The 20936-nt window shown below is 43.8% G+C and overlaps 1 protein-coding gene across 4 annotated transcripts in view; it reads left to right on the forward strand.

The window, feature by feature from the left end:
* The window catches only part of PRICKLE1 (prickle planar cell polarity protein 1), a 66474-nt gene extending 47183 nt beyond the window's left edge, over nt 1-19291 (forward strand). Inside the window, exons 1-8 of one of the 4 annotated variants that reach the window (XM_063155195.1) lie at nt 3980-4040; nt 9878-10049; nt 12292-12405; nt 13248-13385; nt 13872-14075; nt 14564-14750; nt 14890-15753; nt 17040-19291. In XM_063155195.1, the coding sequence (XP_063011265.1) occupies nt 9918-10049; nt 12292-12405; nt 13248-13385; nt 13872-14075; nt 14564-14750; nt 14890-15753; nt 17040-17896 (2496 nt within the window). In that variant the 5' untranslated portion in view covers nt 3980-4040; nt 9878-9917 and the 3' untranslated portion in view covers nt 17897-19291. Of the gene's footprint in view, nt 1-3979; nt 4041-4089; nt 4193-4474; nt 4558-9877; nt 10050-12291; nt 12406-13247; nt 13386-13871; nt 14076-14563; nt 14751-14889; nt 15754-17039 lie in introns of those variants that run through there. The other 3 variants (XM_063155193.1, XM_063155194.1, XM_063155192.1) reach the window with 3 other exon arrangements.
* Nucleotides 19292-20936: the final 1645 nt, after the last annotated feature.

Genomic DNA, 20936 nt, shown 5'->3' on the forward strand with positions numbered 1-20936 from the left:
CTTGAGAAGTCATGAGATGTTGCATCCACGCCCTTTCTCTGCAACCTCAAAAAAGAAAATAAGGAAGACGCCAGTCAGGGGCACGGTTCAGAGGCCTCAATGTATTGGTGACACCCCTGCTTTGCCTCTGCTCCTAGCAGCACACAGTGATCTGCTCTGGGTGCCAAACTCCCCAGTTTTGGGGGGTGAAACAGGGAGAAGTTGAACAGGGAGATGTTTCACATATGGCTATAGGCGTGGAGTGGCACAGAGAGGGGTGGCCTTTGCCAGGGGGCCCATTGAGATCTGCAGTGACTGTAGATAGTGATAAAATTGTGCAAACTGTTCCCATCTATGAAGACATACTTCCATACTCATAACCTGGAGAGGAAGCCTAGGGCTGGGTTTGACAAGACGTTTAGGTATCTAGAGGTGGATGTCCATGGGGGTTTCTGGGTACACCAAGGCAAACAAAGTAAAGTGCTCTTGGAGGTCAGGCCATTTTTATACACCAGTTAAGCAAGTGTATGTAAACAGCCAATTATTCCAGAAGAGAGAGGGGAAAAAAGCTGGCAATTCCATCTCCACAACAGTCCAGCCTCACAGGAATCAGTCATGGTTTTAACTTGTGCTAACACTTGTGCCAAGTCTAGGGAATAAGACCAGTATTCTTCTGTGGATTCCAGTAGATCATCTCAGATCATGATGAAACTGCTTCCCTTATTCTGGTCTCTTTGCTCCCTTGGGGCATAGAGCCAGGGCCACTGGGAAGGACCTTGGTGCTGTAAATGCATCCTAGAGCTCCCTGTGCTGTGCCTTCAGGCAGGACCATACATGGTCAAGTCATCATCCCTAAAATTCCTGAAGAGCATACCTGCCTGTGTCAGACATTGCTTTGATTTGTGCATAACCACTGCTTGGGGAGCAGTTGTAATTCCTGCTCTGTGGACTCCTGTGCTGTCAGATATGTGGAAAAGCTTTCCTGCTTTATTTGAAAATACAAAACCTGGCTTATTTTAGGGAGTTTTCTTATTGATTTCTCTGAAACAATTATTACTGAGATTTTTTTGTTGTTGTTTTGTTCTGGTTTCCATTCACCTTGCTGCACGCTTTCACCTTTCATAGCTGAATTGTAACTTTTTGCTTTAAATGAATACGTGAGATGATACTTAATTAAAGTCTGGGAATGGAGGTGGTGATCATTAGAGGGTGATGATGTAGATGGTGAACTCCTCTGTTTATCCACAGAAGCAATCAGGCTTGAGAGGTGGGTGTTGTGCCACTGTTCTACCTGGAGAAGCTGCCTCTGAAGCACAAGAGGTTAATTCGTTTTCTGCTGCTTGGTCTCTCTTGTGTGACTGCCAACAAAGGTAGCAATTACCAGTGTCATCTGAGGGGATGTTCCCTGATCTGGCTAATTTGAAACTGGGAAACCACACTGACAACTCAGCAAATTTCTTACAGGCCAGACGATATCCCTGACCTGGTCAGCAGTACAACAAAGTTGTTACCTAGACTAAATTTGTGCTAATACCTTAGGGCAAAAGGTTCCATATCCATTGCAGGTCCCTAGAAGCATTTGGTTGTTTGAAGGATCAGCTCTACCCAGATGCAGTCAAGAATGTGGAATGTGTTGGAAAGGGCGAGTCAGTTTGTGCCTGTCTTTTTAGCTTTTATTATTTTTTTAAGGCAACTTCTGTGGCATAGTTTGCACTTCACATAACGAGTACGTATGCTGTCATATTTGTTGTGTGAAAATAAAGAAGAAATCATAGCAACACATTTGTTCTTGTGGAAGCAGCTGAAATCAAAGGAGGCAGTTCAGGAATGACTTTCACAATTTGCAAATGCCTAAGGGGAGTTATGATAGCTGTTTCTTTAGCCTAACGTTCAAGGATACCATAGACTCAAATGTTTGAGCACAGAAACACAGCAATCTGAGATTTAAAAAAGAGAAAAAAAAGAAAAATAACATACTGTAAAATAAGTGACTACCTGAAATAATTTAAAAGGGCTTTAGATGGATTTAGCAGAAGTTGTAGTAGGTTTTTCATTGCTGGTACTTTGAAATAAAGATAAAATGTTTTGTTCATGCAGACAGGAAATGTAGGCAAAATCTTATGACCACATTAGTTCAGACTAGAAGATTACAATGGTTGTTTTTGGCCTAGTAATGTATAAGTGCATTGTCCAGAACAATACAGTAATTTCTGTGCTCAAGTCACAGAAGTTCAGGACAAAAAGAAGAGCCATGTAGCCAACTATCTCTGTACACCCTCTGACACTTCAGTGTCAAGGAAAGCGTTAGCAAAATGGGGGACAACTTGATTTTCCAGCAAAGTAAGTGAAAATGTCCTTTTGGGCTTTGGTAGACTCTCGGTCGTGAAACTTTGCAAACTTACCTGCAGCCATTGAGCTGGTTGTGCTGCAGAAGTTCCCAAAGGAGATTCTCGTTTTTGCAATTTGCTGTGCAGAGGTGTTGAGCTCCCCTCAGTGTAGGGAGCTGCTGAGAAAATGCCAGGCGCTTGTGGAAAAGGAGTAGACAATATATGCAAATTGTTGGTATTTATTCAGTCATGTAGTGAGGGAGAATAAACATTATTCCTGACATTTCCATTTTTGATTAATGATGAATGGGGCTGGCAGATGTTCAGCTGGCCGCCAGATGGGGTCTGCTCAGTCCAACAAACAGAGTAGGAACAGTCTGGATCTCGTAAAGCCAGCACAGACAAAAGCTCTGACAAAATCTCTAGCTCATCCAAGTGATACGCCAGTTTTGACCTCAAAACGACTAAGCTGTTTAAGAGTGGAGGTAGTACAACCAGCGAAACTGCTTATGGAAGTGAAATGGGGTATGGAAGGATGGGAGCTGGTTAGTTTGCTGGAGTTTGGCAGGTTTTTTCCTCCTGCGGCTCTGATTCCGTGTGGCTGGAGCTGCGCGGGGCCCTGTGCATTTACCCTGGGTACAGGTGCAGTGGTCTCGTCCCTGGGCACTGCTGGGCATCGCCTGCCTGGAGCGCCGTCAGCCCGGGACGGGCCGTGCCCCTCGGGGTCACGTAGCCCGGCCTCGGTCCCGGGCCCTGCTCCGAGCCGTGGGGAATCAGCCCGGGAGGAGCTGTGGGGGCTCTCCCGGCTCGCCATGAGCCTGGCGAGTGCCCAGCCGAGGGTCGGGGGTGACAGTGACAGTGCTGAGGACAGGGACGCTGCTCTGAGCACCTCCTGTACCCGTCAGCACCGGCTTCCCTCAGCGCACTGCGGGAAAGCCATTCAAATTTACACAAGTGAATTTAAACCCATGCAAATCCGGTTCCTGGGGGAAGCGATAAGTGTCTGAGAAGTGTCCCCTGCCGTCCCGGGCAGATGAGCCGCCCCCGGCTGCGGGGCTGGGCCGGGCTGCGGGGCTGGGCCGGGCTGCCCCTCGCGTCGGGGCCGTGTGTGCCGCCGCTCTGACCCCGAGATGCAGCGCGAATAAATTCCCTTTGATAATGACTTCCCCAGGGAGACAAAGAGCGGGAGGGAAAAGGAAATTTGACCGCGGTGTTCACGGTTACATTGGCGGTGCCAGGGGCAAGCCGTCCGCCTGCCTTTGAAGCCGGAGCACCCGCCTCTCGGGGCTTTTTATGCCTACGGGCTTGGGGGAAGTGGTAAAAGCGGGGGCTGGCAGCCTCTTAGAAAATGCCCCGGTGCTGCTTCTCTGTGCGTAAGCTGGGGCTCGGACGCCTCTTTCCCACTTGGAATTGTGCCAGGGGAGGCAGTGATGGACGGCTGCTCTCTGCGATCCTCGGCTTCAGATAGGGTTTATTATTTTTATTATATTTTTATTATTCATGTACAGAGACCTAGAACAAATGTTTTCCCGTCCTGAACCGAGTCCTTCCCGTCCGGGTGCGCGGGGCGGCGGTGGCCGGGTCGGGTCAGCCCGGGGCGGCCGGAGCGCGTCCAGGGTGGGGTGGGAAATCTATTTCGGGCGTAAACACGAACAAAAGCGCTGTAGCCAAACCGTGTGTCCGTCGTGTCCTGAGCGCAGAATTTATCGCTTCTGCAGGCGCTCGCTCCCCTGGGTGTGTATGCGGCCGGGACGGCGACCCTTCCTGCCTCGGGGGCGGTGGCAGGAGACGCTCCCCCTTCCCACGCTCCTTCCCCCGCCTTGGGCAGCGCTTTGAAGGAAGATCGCTGGCGGGAGCGATTCCTCCCGCCGCCTGACGGAGGAGCGGTGAGGGGCGCGGGGCTCGGCGGGAGCTGCGGCTCCGGTGCCGGTTCGGGAGGACGCGGGGAGGCCGCTCCGGCCGGCCCCGGCTGCCCCCGCCCGCGGGAGGGGACGGGACGGGACGGGGCGGCGCTGGGATCGGTCCCGCTGCGCTCGCAGCAGGCGGGACGGGAGAGGAAGCGGCGGCGCCGCCCGGCAGGGACTGGGCAGGAGCAGCCCCGACGGGACCGTGCGTGGCGCTGCCCGCGGGAGCCGCCCGGGTGTGCGGCTCGGGAGGAGCTGCCGCGGCGCCGGGTCGGGGCTGCAGCCGGCATCGCCTCTCCTGCGCCGGCTCCGCCGCTGCCTGGCCGCTGCTTGGGTGCCGCTCCGAGGTAATTGCGGTGACTTGTGTCCGCTCTCCCGGGCGGCCGCTGCCCCGGGGTGCCGGAGCTGCCGGTGCCTTTGCGCATCCGGCTCCCGAGCGTGGGGACCCGGGGACTGGGGGTACTCCTGAGCCACCTTCAGAAACTTGCTCGGGATGGAAAACCTGTCCTTCAGGGGTCTCTGCCTGCTGAGGAAGGCTCCGTCCCGGCTCTCCGAGATGGGCGCGCGGGGCTGTCAGCGTGTGCGGGGCTCGGGCGCAGAATTTTTTTGCTTTTCTATTTTTTTACAATTCCTGTCTTGTGAGTTATTGAATGCTTTCTTCAAGTGTTTTCTCTGGAAACTTGTCTCAAATGAGGGCTGTGAGCCCTAACAAAGAAGGGTGTTGTTCGACAGCCAACAGGTGATGGGGTGAAACCTGAGTATATGTGTACATTGGAGTAAAGTCTGGCTGCTGTTTAAAATAGAATTTTAAAAATCAATGGGAGACTGTAAAAGGCAAGATTTTCGTCTTTCTAAATCTGTACACCCTCTTAAGGAGAGAGGCGGGGGGGAGCATCCCTGAGAATACCTTTTTCTCGGCTGGAGGTTTGGGTCTTGCCTCACTGCAGTGTGTGCTTGAGTTTCCATCGGCGATGTGCGGAGCCAAGGATAACACGGCCAAATCAGATGTGTTGGCATGGGGCGATGCTTTGTCACGGGGCTTCCTCCTTTTGCTGAATGCAGGTAGCCTGCCTGTGCAGTATGGCTCGTCTAAAGAAAATACCATGAGAAGGATCGTCTCACTTCCACTTGGAAAAGTGGTCTTGGCACTAGGATGCTGGAGGGGGAAAGCACTTAACTCCTCTGTTGCTCCTTGTATACAGGCTAAAAAAAAAAAGGAGAACAGTTCTTCTAGGGTCCACATAGAGGTCTTTTGAATGAACAAGTAGACTGGCTCTATTCCTTCCCGACCGCTCTGGGTGGTTCATTACTCAGAAGGACCCAGCAGCTGTGTGCTGGTGCTGATGCAGATTCTCCTTATCAGTTCTGGGTCCGGATTTCCCACACAGAGAGCTACAGAGCTCACCGTGGGTATGTTATTTGTGCTGTAGCTAGGGAATGGGACTTCCTGATCATGTGCATAATACACATTGGAAACGGGCTTTGAATTATTAATAGTTACTTTATGGTGGTTTATTGTTGTTGTATTGTGCCCTTCCTCTTCTAATGTAGTTATCTTGCACCAGAGATTAAATAAGCAGGTGAATGGGCTGCCCGTGCTAATCTCGAGTCGTTGAGGCTTCATTGTGAATGGAGGCATGTGATATGCATCTTGTATCCCCTATAGCCTTGTTAACAAGCCTTCTAACAAAAAAGTTGTTAAAACAATTTGCCCTGCAGGACAGAGTAAAACAGCAGGGGGTGGGCAAGGAGATGTTTGTCTAACTTTGCTTACAAATCGTGACCTCTTCTATCTGGTCAGGGGGAGCATAATCAGTGAGCTGGAAATCCTAGCATGGGGATAACCTTCATATAGGCTTCAGCAACAGCTTTGTTCTAAGTTTGATATCCCAGTATTTTGTGTACCCATAGCTTGGTAATTAGGAGTGTAGTTCGTCTTTGCCTCTAAGGAATTTGTCGTATGACTGTTTTAATTCATCAGTGGAAAAAACACAATAATTGCCTTTCTTTTCAAATCAAATTTAGCTGTGTAACTCAATTATGTTATTCATAGTTGTCAACCTGCCAGTGAAAAACCTCCTTGTAGGCTATAAAGCCTTTTTTGAGAGGCAGTATTTGAACAGAGCTGAAACCTCAAAATGTTCCATGGTCTTTAGGAAAGCAAAGCAAAACAACACATCCTTGCTGTGTTTTGTAGGTGTCATGGCAGGAGTAGAAAGACCACCTTTCTAGTCATCCCTTGGAAAGCACTTATTTTTTCAGCTGTTGTTTATATTCATTTGAATCCTCCTTCGGATGTAATCATTTTAAACAGATCACTTTGAAGGATGAGTGAGGCTGGGGGGCAGGGAGGAAGAACCCTGTCGTTTTAAAATGCAAACCAAATTACACTTGAACAGGAGAGGAAGAAGAACTCCTAAACAAGCAATTGCTAAAATACTTCTTCAGATAGCCTGCTGTTAAGACAGGCTGGGTTAGAAACCTTCTTCTCAGCAACCCCACAGTATTTATGATGTGGCTCTATTTATATGTGGTGTGTTGTCAATCATTTTATAGCCAGCTTCACAATCATTCTATGGGAACTTTTTTTTTTTTTTTAAGTGAATTATGTCCTTTGAACTGTCGTAAGGTTCCTTGAGGTTTGTGGACCTTGCTTTGAACATTTCTAATTACCTTATCTGGGGAGGAGAACCCTGACTGTAAAGTTGCATTTTACATTTGGATGTAAGATGTATTTTTCTTTTATTCTCTATCAGACAAGCTTTCTGCCCCGTGTGAGTGGAAACTGGACCTGTGGGTCTGTGGTTTCCTCTTGTTGGAGCTGGTGTGTGCTTTCTGAAAGGGACGTGTCAGAGGAGGCCAGGCAGAGCAGTCTCTGCAGAAAAGCAGCCTTGTCTCTCTCTTACCAGCGCCTTGTCTTCCTTAGGAATTAGGAACACTCCTACACTTCTGTACCTTTACTGTGCCTAAGATCCTGACCTTGTCCAGTGCTGCTTTGTGGGAGTAATATGTAGTCTTAGTGTTCAAAATACTCAGAAAAGTTAATAAGTCATCATGCATTCAGATTTTGTGTTGTTTCCTTGTCTTTCAAGAGAAGTTGAAGAAGTTAATCTTTGATCTTGTGGAGAGAGGGTTTTGAACAATCAGTATGAAGCAATTACTCAGTTACTTGGTGTGCTTGGAGTGTTGGTATTGTGAGAACAAGGCAGGAGTACACTCTGCTCAGGTGCCCAGGCACTGCCAGAGCTGAGCCTGTCTCTTTGCCTAAATTGTTTCAAAACTGCTTTCTGTGGGATGTGGTTGAGGTCCTGCTGCCTAATGGAATATTGTCAAGGATGTTTAACCTACTGACTCCTTTTATTCCTGGGATATTGGGCAGGAGTCAGTTCTTGAAAAGGAACCATTTGACAAAGTTCTTGCAATGCCCTAAGAACTGGAAATACCAGCTGAGGCGTCAGCGAGTGAACCATTATTGCAAACCAGGCATCTGCCCCTTTCTAAAAGGAAATGGTAAAATAGTTCATCTGCTGCTCAGGTCATCTTGGAAGGAATTCAGCTTCTCAATGATATTCCTAGCGACTTTATATTTAAGAATTACTTGGATATAGATGATGTGTGACACAAGCTGTCAAAGTGAGCATCCCTATCCATCAGCAACAGTGAACACTATTGCCTTTTTTTCCTAGAGTGATTTCCTAACTGCATCACATTATTCCTCTATCCCTTCTTCCTCACACCCCAGTTTTATTCAAGCAGTAACAAAAACATAGCTGATGCATGACTTTACTTCCACCAGTAAGTGGGAAAGTTCTGTATTCCTTATCATTCATTTCTCAGAGCAACTAATTCAGGGGATGCAGTATGTACCAGGAAGCCTGTCTTTCTGTTTTACATATAAAGGAATGAGCTTTAAGGATTGAGTTTGACTGTATTTACCTTCCTTGAGAAAGACTGTAACATGGTGATGTTAAGCTCAGAAGCTGTTGTGCTAACCTTTAGTTGTTCAACTTGAGTAAGATTTCAGACATGTGCCTGACAGCTCACCAGCTTTCCAGAAATAGCCCATTCTCAGAAGGAAAGTTGGCAGGTTTGCTTGCCCCTTCAAATATTAAGTTAATCTCCTACTACAGTACAGCTATGAAGTGTGTTGGCATCTTAGCAGTGCACCAAAAATAGTGGGTATGTTTTTTAAAAAAAAGTTTTTGAAGCAAAGTTAAACAACTTAATTTTTTGGAGCACTAGCCCAGTGGAAGAGTTAAATAATCCCATCTCTTTTTATGGGCTGTGGGAATGTATGGACATATTGAAAATAGAGCAAGATAAGACTATATACTGAATATTATAATTTCTCTGAATTTGTAGCTTTTGGATGCATATGCCCACTTTTTGTGGAGTGAGTTTGGGTTTATGTGCTGAGTTAGCAGAACCTGGCACTAACCAATGCCTCACACTTGAAGGAGAAACTCCTGTTGAGTAACCAGCAGAATATTTGGGTCAGCAGTCCTAAATCTTTCACCTGTGATCTAGGAGCCACTTATTTTCTCTAAAACAATGATGATGAGACTGGAAATGTAACATAGGAAGTTTTTAGATTGCTCTTCTCATTAGACCCACCAGCAAGGTTTATGTCAAGGAGATCAAAATTTTCTACAGCTCGGATGTAGCACTGACAAAACTGGATGTGGGTTTAGATGAGCAGGTGAAAGAATGTCCTAAAACAGGGAAGGAACAGCTCACTCATAACGTGGCACTGTAAGAGCAAGCTTGTCCCTGCCCCAAGAGGTCAGGATATTTGCTGTGTTAGGACAAATCCTCTGTGCTTTTGGTTATCTGTATTTCGTTAAAATGCCTCATCTGAATTTCCTAATAACTTCTGCTAGAATTAATGCAAGACATATATCTTGTTAAGCTTTTTACTGCAGACTGCTGCGGATCTTGGTGAGAGCCTTCTTTGCCAGTTGCGACTCAAAACAATCCCACTGATATTAAGCTTTGCAGGCTTCATGAATCAACAAAATCATCTCCCTGTAGGGTTTTAAATTGACAGAACAATCATGATGTATTTTACAGAGACTAATCTGGCATAATTGGATTTCAGATATTTAACAAGACCCACGCCCTTCCGCTCCCATACAGCTCTACCAAAGTTCTCATCCAGCAGATGCTCTGTGCCTGCCTTGTGAACAGCAGGATGCTACTTGCACAACCATCTTTCCCCAATAGTTTCTTTAGTTTTTGACAAGTGGTTGTCATGTCTTTTGTTTTACTAGGTTAGTGGTTGTAATGACTTCAGGAAGAGCTTGTGTCATTCCTGTTGTTAGTACCTGCTCAATGAGTCTTTGCTAGATTTACCTAAATATGTATATATCCTGTGATGTGAAACAAGCAGAACTGTAAAAGGTGACAAGTGCTAATACTGAAATACATTGTGGTTCCCAAAATTGGCAATTTGTGCCTAGGTTTCTGGGATTTTTTTTTCTTCAATAGTTTTAATTTCATAACTTTTCTGAGCACTTTTGAATTGCTTGTAGGAAGTTGTAATGAAGCATTGCTGATTTACTGTTCTGGGCAACCCAAGGAATACTAAACTGTTGTAAGATCATTTACACTGATAATTAGTTGTTCATTGTTCAAATCTATTAAAGCTCTATTAATCTTTTTCTCCAGATCACTGCTTGATGAGCTGCAGCTGAAATATTTCACACTTATGCCATTGGAGATGGAGCCCAAAGCCAATAACCTCATTTTTGGGTGTCAGCGAAGCTCAACCTCTGATGATGACTCTGGCTGTGCCTTGGAGGAATATGCCTGGGTCCCCCCAGGCCTCAGACCAGAGCAGGTACCAACCATGTTTCTGCATTTTAAAAATAAGCCTCGTAAGGACTGTCTGAGGGAGTGATATGCTGCCTCTATAAGTCTAATTAAATTCTTATAATGCATAAAACTTTAATTCATGTAGAACTTTTCACTTCTTTTTTGTTTCCTGTCCAATGGGACTGTGTGTAGGGAGCTTAAAGTTCTCAGCCCTGAGGAGTTTTATGTTCCAAAAAAGTTCCCAGTCAAGGTTTTTCAAAAAGTATACACTGCAGAGGCATGTATTGCCAAGTAAAAGCAGCACAGAAGTTTGCTTTCTTTCTGAAAGAAGTTATTAGGTTAAATTAAAGCTCATGGCAAACCTCATGACATTATCCTCCCTGGCCAAGTATTTCACTGCACTTGTATGACTCTTTAAATAATTAGGCATTTGACATGTAGAATATGGATGGTACGACAGCGCTTATAAATGAAAGTGTTCAGTCACTGTGACAGGTAATAATGTATTTTACGCTTGTTTAAATAGTTGTATGGCTGCCATTTGTTCATGCCAGGATTCCTCGTGCATGGTGTCTGGAGCTGACACTTGTGGCTTGGCTGGGCTGTGCTTTCCCCTCTTTTCAGTCCCCTCTTTTTGTGCAACATCACATGGCAATGGGAATATCAGTGAAAGTATTGATGACCAAGTTGCTGTGGGAGACCATGAACTGCTCGTGGTATTCATTCACGGTATTGATGATATTGCAACTGTGCTGAAGCTGTGTGCTCAGTAATATTCAGAACTCAAGACTGCAGTGTTAAATGACCAGGGTGGCTTTGCAACATCTGCTAAAGGAGGCAGAGCAATCCTGGCAAGCTTATACAGTCCATAGTTTAAAAAAGTGCAGAAGATGTCTCTTTTTTGCAATGCAGAGATTTTCTTAATAATGAATAAAGTAACAAGTCAGCAGGAATTGCAAGTAACAGGCTATTTTTAGGGCAACTCTTTTTATCACTTACTTAAGCATCTATAAGGATCCTGATGAATCAGACCTTAAGGCAAACAGTGAGCTAACATTCTGCCAGAACAATTAAATGCCCTAAAATATCCTCATAATCCCAGCTAGCCCAAACTCACCAAAGATGGGAGGACTTTTCCCCCAGAAGGACTTATTTTGAGAATAGTGCAATAAACTTGAGAAAAGGGCATAAGCTATTTTTAAAGCTTCACTTTTTGCTGCATGTTATCTTCTCTTGGAGCATCTTGAAATATAGTCAGTAGCAAGTGGGCATATAGTAGACTTCAGTTGTTTAAATTTTGGTTAAATGAAGAGCAAGTCATGTTTTGTACTACCTGTCTCTCATAATTCTGATTGCTTCCTGACTTAAGTGACTGATTGATGCCTTTTTTTCATCTGTCTTGCACAGTAATAAGCTGTTGACCTGAGCATTATTTAAATCTGTATGGCAAGTAATATTTTTGCCAATAGTCAGCTCTTACAGCCCCAGGCCTCGTGACAAGCTGGAAACCGCATAGGAAAAACAATAAATCTGTAGCTGTTCCACAAAAATATTTTTTGCCATTGGGCTTTGTCATAGTGTTCATTACAGCTTTCCTGTCATAATATTCTTCTGAAAAAAGAAAAAAAAAAGGAGTGAAGACTGATACAAAAACATTCATCCCGTGAAAATTTCCTGGTTAATTTGCATCTGATTGAAATGTGGCTGGATCCAGCCTCCTCCCAAGGGAAGGATGTTTCCACCTTCTTACCAAAGCCCACATGGAAGCAATGAAAGCTGATGCTTTGGGTGAACCTGATCAGCAGGAGACTACAAAACAGCTTTTGTCTCAACAATGTGTAAAATGCAGAGAGCAAATTAAATTTGTTTATATAGTGGCTGTTTTCTGGAAAGCTTCGTGCCTTGTGTGGTAAATTGCAGAGGGAAACTTAGAATTTCCATGGAGTTGTTGACCAGCCCTGAAGGGGGTGGGAATAATGAGAACATTAAATGTGCATAATTTATGATACCCCCCTAATTGTCACTGCAAATTGCATTCCAGAAAAGCAATTCAGCAGCTGGGTGCTAGTTTTATCAGAGACTTCAGGTTTGCTGAGCTGGTTCATCTGGGTCTTGTATTTTCAGCACAAACCCTGTCACAGTCTAATGCAGTGTGACCTCTTCTTCCTTAGTAAATGAGACCTGAGATAAAACAGTAGCCAAAGGACACTGGCAGTGCTTGGGGCCTGTGTGTCCCTGGGTCTGAACTCTGCATTTCTCCTGGTCAGGTCCAGCTGTATTTTGCCTGCTTGCCAGAGGAGAAGGTCCCTTACGTTAACAGCCCTGGAGAGAAACACCGGATTAAACAACTTCTCTATCAGCTGCCACCCCACGATAACGAGGTAAATACAGAATTTAGGATGAACTGTCAGGGCTTGGGTCTCCCCGGCAGCTTTTCCGTGGAGAATTACCTACCTGTGCATTTATTACAAGCCTAAACCATGGCCTGCAGTGGCATCTGAGCTATAAAGCAGCACGGTGTGTACACTGAGTCCATTGTTCAGCTGTCCGCTTGGCTTGCGTGCAGATAAGAGCTGTCTGGAAGGACACTGCCTTTGCTTGTTAGGGAGGCTGGTGTCACTGCAATAAACTTAACACAAGTTGGTTTTATAGTGTTTGCAGCCACCCACCAATTACCAGGAACATACAAATTCCTGGAATTGCATTGTGGCGCACAAAAAGGATGCTTTGTGATAGTAAAAGGTTTGCATCTCAGTTATGCAGTGTAATTTGGAGTAGAAGTGGAAATAACAAACAAGCTCTTTGTAAGGAAAGGGGCGGGGGTGTCAGTACTTAAGGTCTTGTGTATACTGCAACACTTAGTCGTGGGCACTTAACTATAAATCTAAAGGACAATATTATGGCTGATTTAGGTTCATTCCGTTATTTGAGGTTAGCAGCAGACTTTGGGCTAGCTTCTAAAAATGTTTCTCTTGCCTAAACAACTCCTCAGTTTAGCGTGGTGGGTTTTTTCCTGTAATGAAAGAAAAAATACCTCTCCATATTAATTTTGTGTTATGTCATATTACCTAAATATTAAGATGGTAGAGAAGGCAAGCAGGAGAAGTTTAATTATAATTGGCAGCATGCCTGATGAATTCCTTGCATATATGCACTTACTTACTCATCTGTTCCATTAGAATCTCAGTCTCTAATGTAAGCTGTCCTGTGTTTTCACTGGAAGGTGAGGTACTGCCAGTCGCTAAGTGAGGAGGAAAAGAAGGAGCTGCAGATGTTCAGTTCTCAGCGCAAAAAGGAGGCACTGGGACGAGGCACCATCAAGCTGCTCTCCCGAGCAGTGATGCATGCTGTTTGTGAGCAGGTAACATCCTGGTGCCATGGGCTACCTACAGGGCTGAACAATGTCAAACTGCAGTATCTCAGTATTAAAATTTAAACTTACCTCTGTCTGTGTCTGAAAACAACAACAACAAAAGATTACTTTTGAAACTGCATGGAAGAAGAAAGAAAGGTAGTGCTTGCTTAAGCAAAATGTAACCTTTGATACTACTGGAAATGAACTGAGTCTTTGATATATTTCCTACTCAAAAAACCCCCTAATGCTGACTCATATTAAAGTAAAAGCAGACATAAGCTTTAAAACGTTATTTTGTATAAAATAAACTTATATTCGCAGAAGGTTCATTGAGATGCACTTCATCTAGACCAAAACTGATAATATTTTTTTCCTCTTGTCAGAATTTTGGAATAAAATCTCATATTGGGTTTTGTGTTTTAACTTAGTTTATATGCAAGAAGCTAGTAGTTTTGGATGGCAAGTGTGTTCACTTTCTGGGTTTGTTCCTAGTGTGGTACAAAAGTCAACGGTGGTGAAGTTGCAGTTTTTGCCTCAAGAGCTGGGCCTGGTGTGTGCTGGCATCCCTCCTGTTTTGTGTGCTTCACATGCAATGAGCTTCTTGTTGACCTTATCTACTTCTACCAAGATGGAAAAATTCACTGTGGCAGACACCATGCTGAACTGCTCAAACCTCGATGTTCAGCCTGCGATGAGGTAAAGAATTCACATTTTACAGCCAAGCTACATTCCTGTCGTTCAGTTCACAAACTGCATCACTTCAGAAATTCCTAACTCCAGATGCAGTCACTTGAGAAGTCAGGACTCTGCTGCATAGATGTGTTTGAATACTGAGGGATATTTAATTTCTTGTCAAACTGAAAATATTACAAGCAATAAGATGGTATTTAGAAAGCAAATACCTGTTTAGAATTGAACATTCTCAAATATTACAAATATATTATCCTTAGAGAAGCTTCTTTAATGGTGGAGTTCCGGGGTTCCTTTTTTTTTTGGCTGTAGAATGTACTGTTCTTTTTATTTTTGTTGTGGGCGATTGTTGCTTCTATCTTTGTATTCAAAAGGGAGCAAAATGAAAATAAATTTTGTGTGTGAACTGCAGAGTTAAGATACTTTACATGCTCTAACTCCCAAGGTGAGGTTTTGGCCACTTAACTAAAAGTATCCTTTTTATCTCTGAAAAGATAATTTTTGCTGATGAGTGCACAGAAGCTGAAGGTCGCCACTGGCACATGAAACACTTCTGTTGCCTCGAGTGTGAAACAATCCTGGGTGGACAGAGGTACATCATGAAGGATGGGCGCCCCTTCTGCTGTAACTGTTTTGAATCGCTCTATGCAGAGTACTGTGAGACCTGTGGGGAACACATTGGTAAGTGTGTCCTTTTTAAGCATTAAACTTACAAATTAAGGGAAAGCCAATTTATGAAATTACTTCACGTCCCAGAAGTATGAATTCTGCAAGTAAATTTTTAGAGAGACCCAGAGCATTGCTTTTTCTCTCTTTCCAGGTGTTGACCATGCTCAGATGACCTATGATGGACAGCACTGGCACGCCACAGAAACTTGCTTTTCTTGTGCTCAGTGCAAGACCTCTTTGCTTGGCTGCCCTTTCCTTCCAAAGCAAGGGCAGATTTACTGTTCAAAAACCTGCAGCCTGGGAGAGGACGTTCACGCCTCCGACTCTTCTGATTCTGCGTTTCAGTCGGCTCGATCCAGGGATTCCCGGAGGAGCGTCCGCATGGGAAAGAGCAGCCGGTCCGCCGACCAGTGCCGCCAGTCTCTGCTCCTGTCACCAGCCCTCAATTACAAATTTCCTGGCCTTTCAGACAATGCTGATGATACTCTGTCTCGTAAGCTGGATGATTTAAGCCTTTCAAGGGAAGAGGCAGGCTTTGTTAATGAAGACTTCTGGAAAGGAAGAGTAGAGCAAGACATGCCTGAAGACCCTGAAGAATGGGCTGAACACGAAGACTACATGACCCAACTTCTTCTGAAGTTTGGTGATAAAAGCCTCTTCCAGCAACCCACTGAAGTAGACATTCGATCAGGTGAACACTGGATTTCTGATAGCATGGTCAAGAGCAAGTTGGACTTGAAAAAAAATAATCCAAGCCTAGCAAGTAAGAAGTATCAATCAGACATGTACTGGGCCCAGTCACAAGATGGGTTGGGAGACTCTGCATATGGCAGCCACCCAGGCCCTGCCAGCAGCAGGAAAATCCAGGAGCTAGACATGGAACACGGGGCCTCAGGATACAAACATGACCAAGCACCGTGGTATGGAGGTTCACTGGAATGTTTGTCTGACCTGAAACAGCAAGAACAAAGTGTTCGAGACTCAATGGATTCCCTGGCTTTGTCTAACATAACAGGTAATGGGGAAATCAGTTAATGGTTTTGGATGGAGAGGTCAACAAAAGCATGTGTGTTGGAGTATTTTGAAGGAAAATTTTTCATTTTAGTGATTTCTAAAAAAGCTGTAGTATCAAGAGATGCATGTAAAGGTAGGCAGCAGCTTTTATCGAGCCCATAATCTTTTACAGGACATGTTTCTGCTACTTAAAATCCTATTAGATTTTTCTCCTTTCCTTTTGAATTATCTTTTTTTTGCTTTAAGCAATAATGTTAAACAGAATAACAGTCTTCAACTACACATTTATTATATACAAACCACTGCTTTAAGCAAATTACTATTTTTCTATACCTTATGTATAAGAAGTTGCATTATATATTAGGATGATATTAAAGATAATCTACAAAACACTTTAGATGACTTCCTCATTTGCTTGTAAAAACATGTAGAAAATCTGAAAGGATGGTAAACTTCTTAGCCTTAGGCAGTTAGGTTTGTGAGATTTCTTTTTCCCCACTCACTAAAGGGAAACTGATAGTGCACTTTTATGAACCTCCTTGTCAAACATGACTTTATCCCCCAAAGGGGTAGAGTGTGTGCTAACCTTCCTCTCCTATTTTTGTACAAAAAGCCCAAACCTGGCAGTTAAGAGCCATTTGAAAAGTTGTCCAGTCATCATCTCCTTTCCTTTCCTCCTGTAACCCGGATTAGGGCGGCTGCTTGTCTAGCTGAGGCCCAGCCACAGGCTGGCTGCATTTGTCAAGCAGCAATGAGGGAACTGAGGAGGGGAGCTTGGCTCAGGGGACATGGGAGGAGGAGGAGGCACGGGAGGTGTTGCACCTGGGACCATCAAGGGCATGTGATGCTTTTGATGATTTTTTGAGAGTAAGGATCCTTCTTTGCAAGGCAGTAAGCTTGGCTTCCCTGTCGCAACAGCTGGAACATGAATTTGGCAACACTAAAAATGTGACATTATTTTAGCCTTAAGAATGGCAAGCACAGACTGCAGAATAATTTTAAATAAGCCTTTTTTATTAAAAGGCATACCTGTATGTATATTTCAAAATTTTCTACCCATGAACTTCTAATCTTGATGTCCTCACAACAGCTAATTCTTTAGTCATTAGAGTTAATAGTTAAATGTTTTAAGTCAAAACAAAGCTTATCCTACTATGAAGGAAGTGGTTTTGGTAATAGTTCAAAAAAACACTTGGTGACAAGAAATGTTCCATATTTTGTTATAATACTTGTCTCTTTGGTTCTCCTCTCATTTTCTTTTTCCTTCTTTCTCCATTCCCACCACAGGGGCCTCAATGGATGGAGAAGGCAAGCCACGGCCATCTCTCTACTCTTTGCAAACTTTCCAGGAACTGGAGGTGGAGGACTGTGAGAAGATGAGCAACATGGGAACTCTGAATTCTTCAATGCTCCATCGGAGCACTGAGTCCTTGAAGAGCCTGAGCTCAGAGTTGTGTCAGGAAAAAGTGCTGCCAGAGGAGAAGCCAGCGCATGTGCCTGTACTGAGACGATCTAAATCCCAGTCTAGACCACAACAAGTGAAGTTCTCAGATGATGTTATTGATAATGGAAGTTATGAGAACCTCGAGATACGCCAGCCTCCCATGAGTGAAAGGACTCGTAGGCGTGTTTACCATTTCGAAGAGCGTGGAAGTCGGCCTTCTCACCACCGCAGAAGAAGTAGGAAGTCTCGTTCAGATAATGCACTTAATTTGGCCACAGAAAGAAGATGCTCTCCAAGAGAGAGATTTCGTTATTACTCCCCTCAGGATCATGAAAAATTTATTCAGAATAGAAGCTCACGTGAGCTTCGGGCCTATATCCAAAACGCAGAGCTGTACGGACAATATGCCCATACCAGGTCTGACTATGCACTGCGGAATCAGCTGGCTGATAAGTTCTTTGGATTGTATGGGGAGGAAGATGACTCCTGGTGTTCAACTTCATCCTCATCATCTGATTCTGAAGAGGAAGGATATTTTCTAGGACAGCCAATTCCACAGCCACGGTCATTGAGATATCCATACTATACAGATGATCTTTCCGGTCCAACTACTGCATTATCCAGTTCTCAGTTTGGACAAAGGACAACCAAATCAAAGAAGAAGAGGGGACACAAAGGAAAAAATTGTATTATATCTTAATTAATTACTAGTATTTCTTAATTGGGAGGACCAGTCAATTCTGTAGCTACAGTTTGAACCACATCTTTTTTATATTAATAACTGTACTTAGGCAAGTTGCTGAAGTTCATAATGCTTTGCCACTGTAAATGATAACCGTGCCAGAGTTTACATTGTAAAAGTAACATTCAGAAAGAAATGTCACCACGCCAAATGATCTGCTCAGATACTGCTAGGTTTACATACTGTGTTTCAGCTGTCAAAATACTGTTACTGCAGTTCTTAATACAGAGGTTTTGTAGACATTTTATTTTATGCTCACTATTCACCTACATTGAATTATCTGAGAGAGAGGATTTGACAAAGACGAATAAATAAAAATGTCAGTCCTGTGCTGTAGCTATAGACACACGGGGTGCTCTTTGACTTCTTCCTCTTGCTGCCAAGAAAAAGAAGGCTCTATACTGTGCCCTTTCTTCATTGATAAAGCTCACTCTTCCTTATTCAAGTTTCCATACAAAAACTGGATTCTTTTTATGTGTAAAATGCTCCTTGAGAAAGCAAAAATCATAATGTGGGAGCTGAAATGCTTGAAGCCTTGATGTATCCTAAAGCAGCAGTGAATGTTTTGTACATTTAACTTTCATGGTTTTTCCTCTACAACTTTTTGAGAAAGTGTGAGATGGCTGGTTTTGGTTTGGGGTTTTTTTCATGCCTGTTTAAAGGAAAATATTAATTCAGCTTCTGGAAATTGGACTTAGCTGCCAACGAGTGGTGATGTTTTTTCTGTCATGCCCCCCACCCCTCAGCAGTGAGAGAGGTAAAGGACACTGCTGGAGTCCTTTGCTCAGACATGTAACCCCATTTAAGTCAATGGATCCACTTACGTAACTAAAGTATTTTCATATGGGCTTAAAGGATTAGGCTCCAGAATTGTGTCTTTTCACATGCATTATCCAGGTTTTAAAATGTATTAGCTGCAATTCTAAGTCAAAAAAAGTTGATATTTATAAGGTAGTATTTCATAGGCTTAAATGTATTCATAATTTAACAGTGCAAATACTAATGTACATATTGTACAGTTAAAATTTTAAAATCTGAGTATTTTTATATCCCTGAATTTGAAGAAGTTTGTTACAATATCAAACTAGATTTGTTAGGGGTTTACCAGCAGTGTTATGGATGAAATATTGCTTGTATTTTAGTCAGGGGGTTTAAGCTGAAAAATGTTCAGTGCAAAACAGCTTAATTTTGTCTACTAGGTATTAAAAGCTCTATATGCATGGTGGGGCTATGTAAATACTCTCTACGGCCCTCTTAATCTTGCAAGTATTATTTATGGGTCAAGCAAAATGTAAACTATATAAATGTAAAAACCATACAAGCTTGGAATATATCATTACAACCAGTATGAAACTCCTGTGGACGTGATTTTTTTTTATTATTTTTCCCCCTCCTTCCCCAAAAATAATTTCTGAAGTTTGCTTACTTAAAGGAAGAGAGATACTGAGTGGTTCTAGAAGGCAAGCTGGACAAAACTATAAAGTAGGAGGTAATCACAATAGTTGCCTTGAAGTCCAGATAGGGAGCAGGAACTATTTAAAGTTACAATAAACTTCTTCCACTGTTTTAAATAAAGGGCAGGAATTTCTTAACAGTGATATCCACTAATGAAGATAGTTCCATTTCACAGGCTTTTTTTGGTAAGAAGCATCTATTATTTCATTCATTTCCTTTCTTCAGGTGGTCAGAAAGCCAATGGCTTTAGCAGTTACTAAGCTTGCCCTTCTTGAAGATAGAGAAGTATGGAAACAAAAGCAGCTAGAAGTAAGGGAGGGAATGAACATGGACACTGGTTTGCACCCAAGAAAATTAGGCTATTGCTAAGGGTAATCAGACTAGCAGTTAATTGCTTGTATTTTTCAGGGTAAAATGACCAGAGGTGGTACTCACCACATAGGTCATTTTCCCAGCACACAGAGGTCTTGTGGAGGTGGAAGCTGATCAAAGCCTTGCCTGGGTGCCTCGTGGGGTGCTTCCATCTGGCTGCTGCGGGGCTCAGGCAGCTTTCCTAGCAGCCATGTGCCTGCTGGGCTCAAGTATGCTACAGCCCCACACTGGCAGGGCTTACGGGGCTGGAGATGCTGACTTGCTCATAACCCCCAGCCCAGGATGCTCCAAGGGAGCATTAGGACCTTCCACTCTCAGATGGCTTTCTGTTTGGATCCTCAGAAACAAAATACTATGCCACTACTGCTGTGCCACATGTTGGAGACATGTCTCCACCAGTAATTCTTCTGATGCCACACCATCTCCTGAGATGCAGCAGATGTACTCTCCCAAACTGTAGTACATTATGGAATATTACAGTTCTCCTAGATTAACTGCTTCTTAATACTTACTTTTCTAAAAAAAGTTTAAAGATGACTATATGACTATTTTTTTCAGCTTGACATACACAGTATCTTACTATCTTTGACAACTTGTTATGAGAAATATTTCTAATTGATTCCTCCACCTTGAGAATGGTATGGGTTATAGTGTCAGTGACCAGCACAACACTCAGATACAGTCACAAAAGCTCTAAAGTGTGGTTAGTGTTACTGGAAGTAGTACCCATATTCCTAGTGGAGCATATATCCCAGTAGGCACCTAAGCATGACACAGCTCCCTACTCACTACCCCCCAGTGGGATGGGGAAGAGAAAAATAAGAAAACTCATGGGCTGAGCTGAAGACCATTTAATTGATAAAAACAAACTCCAAACAGAAAGCCCTGAGGTGATACCAAAAAACCCACTAGCTCAGCACTAGCCAATACCCAGCCTGTCCTTGAACAGCCCTGGCAAACTCCTCACCCCCATCCGTAGTTTTTATATGCCAAGCATGATGTCTTGTCACCTGTGGTCAGTTGGGATCAGCTGTCCTGGCTGTGTTCCCTCCCAACATCTTGTGCACTCCCACCCTCCTCACTGGTGCTGTGGGCTGAGAGGCAGAAAAGGCCTTGACTCTGGGTAAGCTCTGCTCAGCAATAGCTAAAACATCCCAGTGTTATCACCATG

Source organism: Melospiza melodia, chromosome 4 (assembly GCF_035770615.1).
Source record: "Melospiza melodia melodia isolate bMelMel2 chromosome 4, bMelMel2.pri, whole genome shotgun sequence".
In the NCBI taxonomy this organism is placed as follows: domain Eukaryota; kingdom Metazoa; phylum Chordata; class Aves; order Passeriformes; family Passerellidae; genus Melospiza; species Melospiza melodia.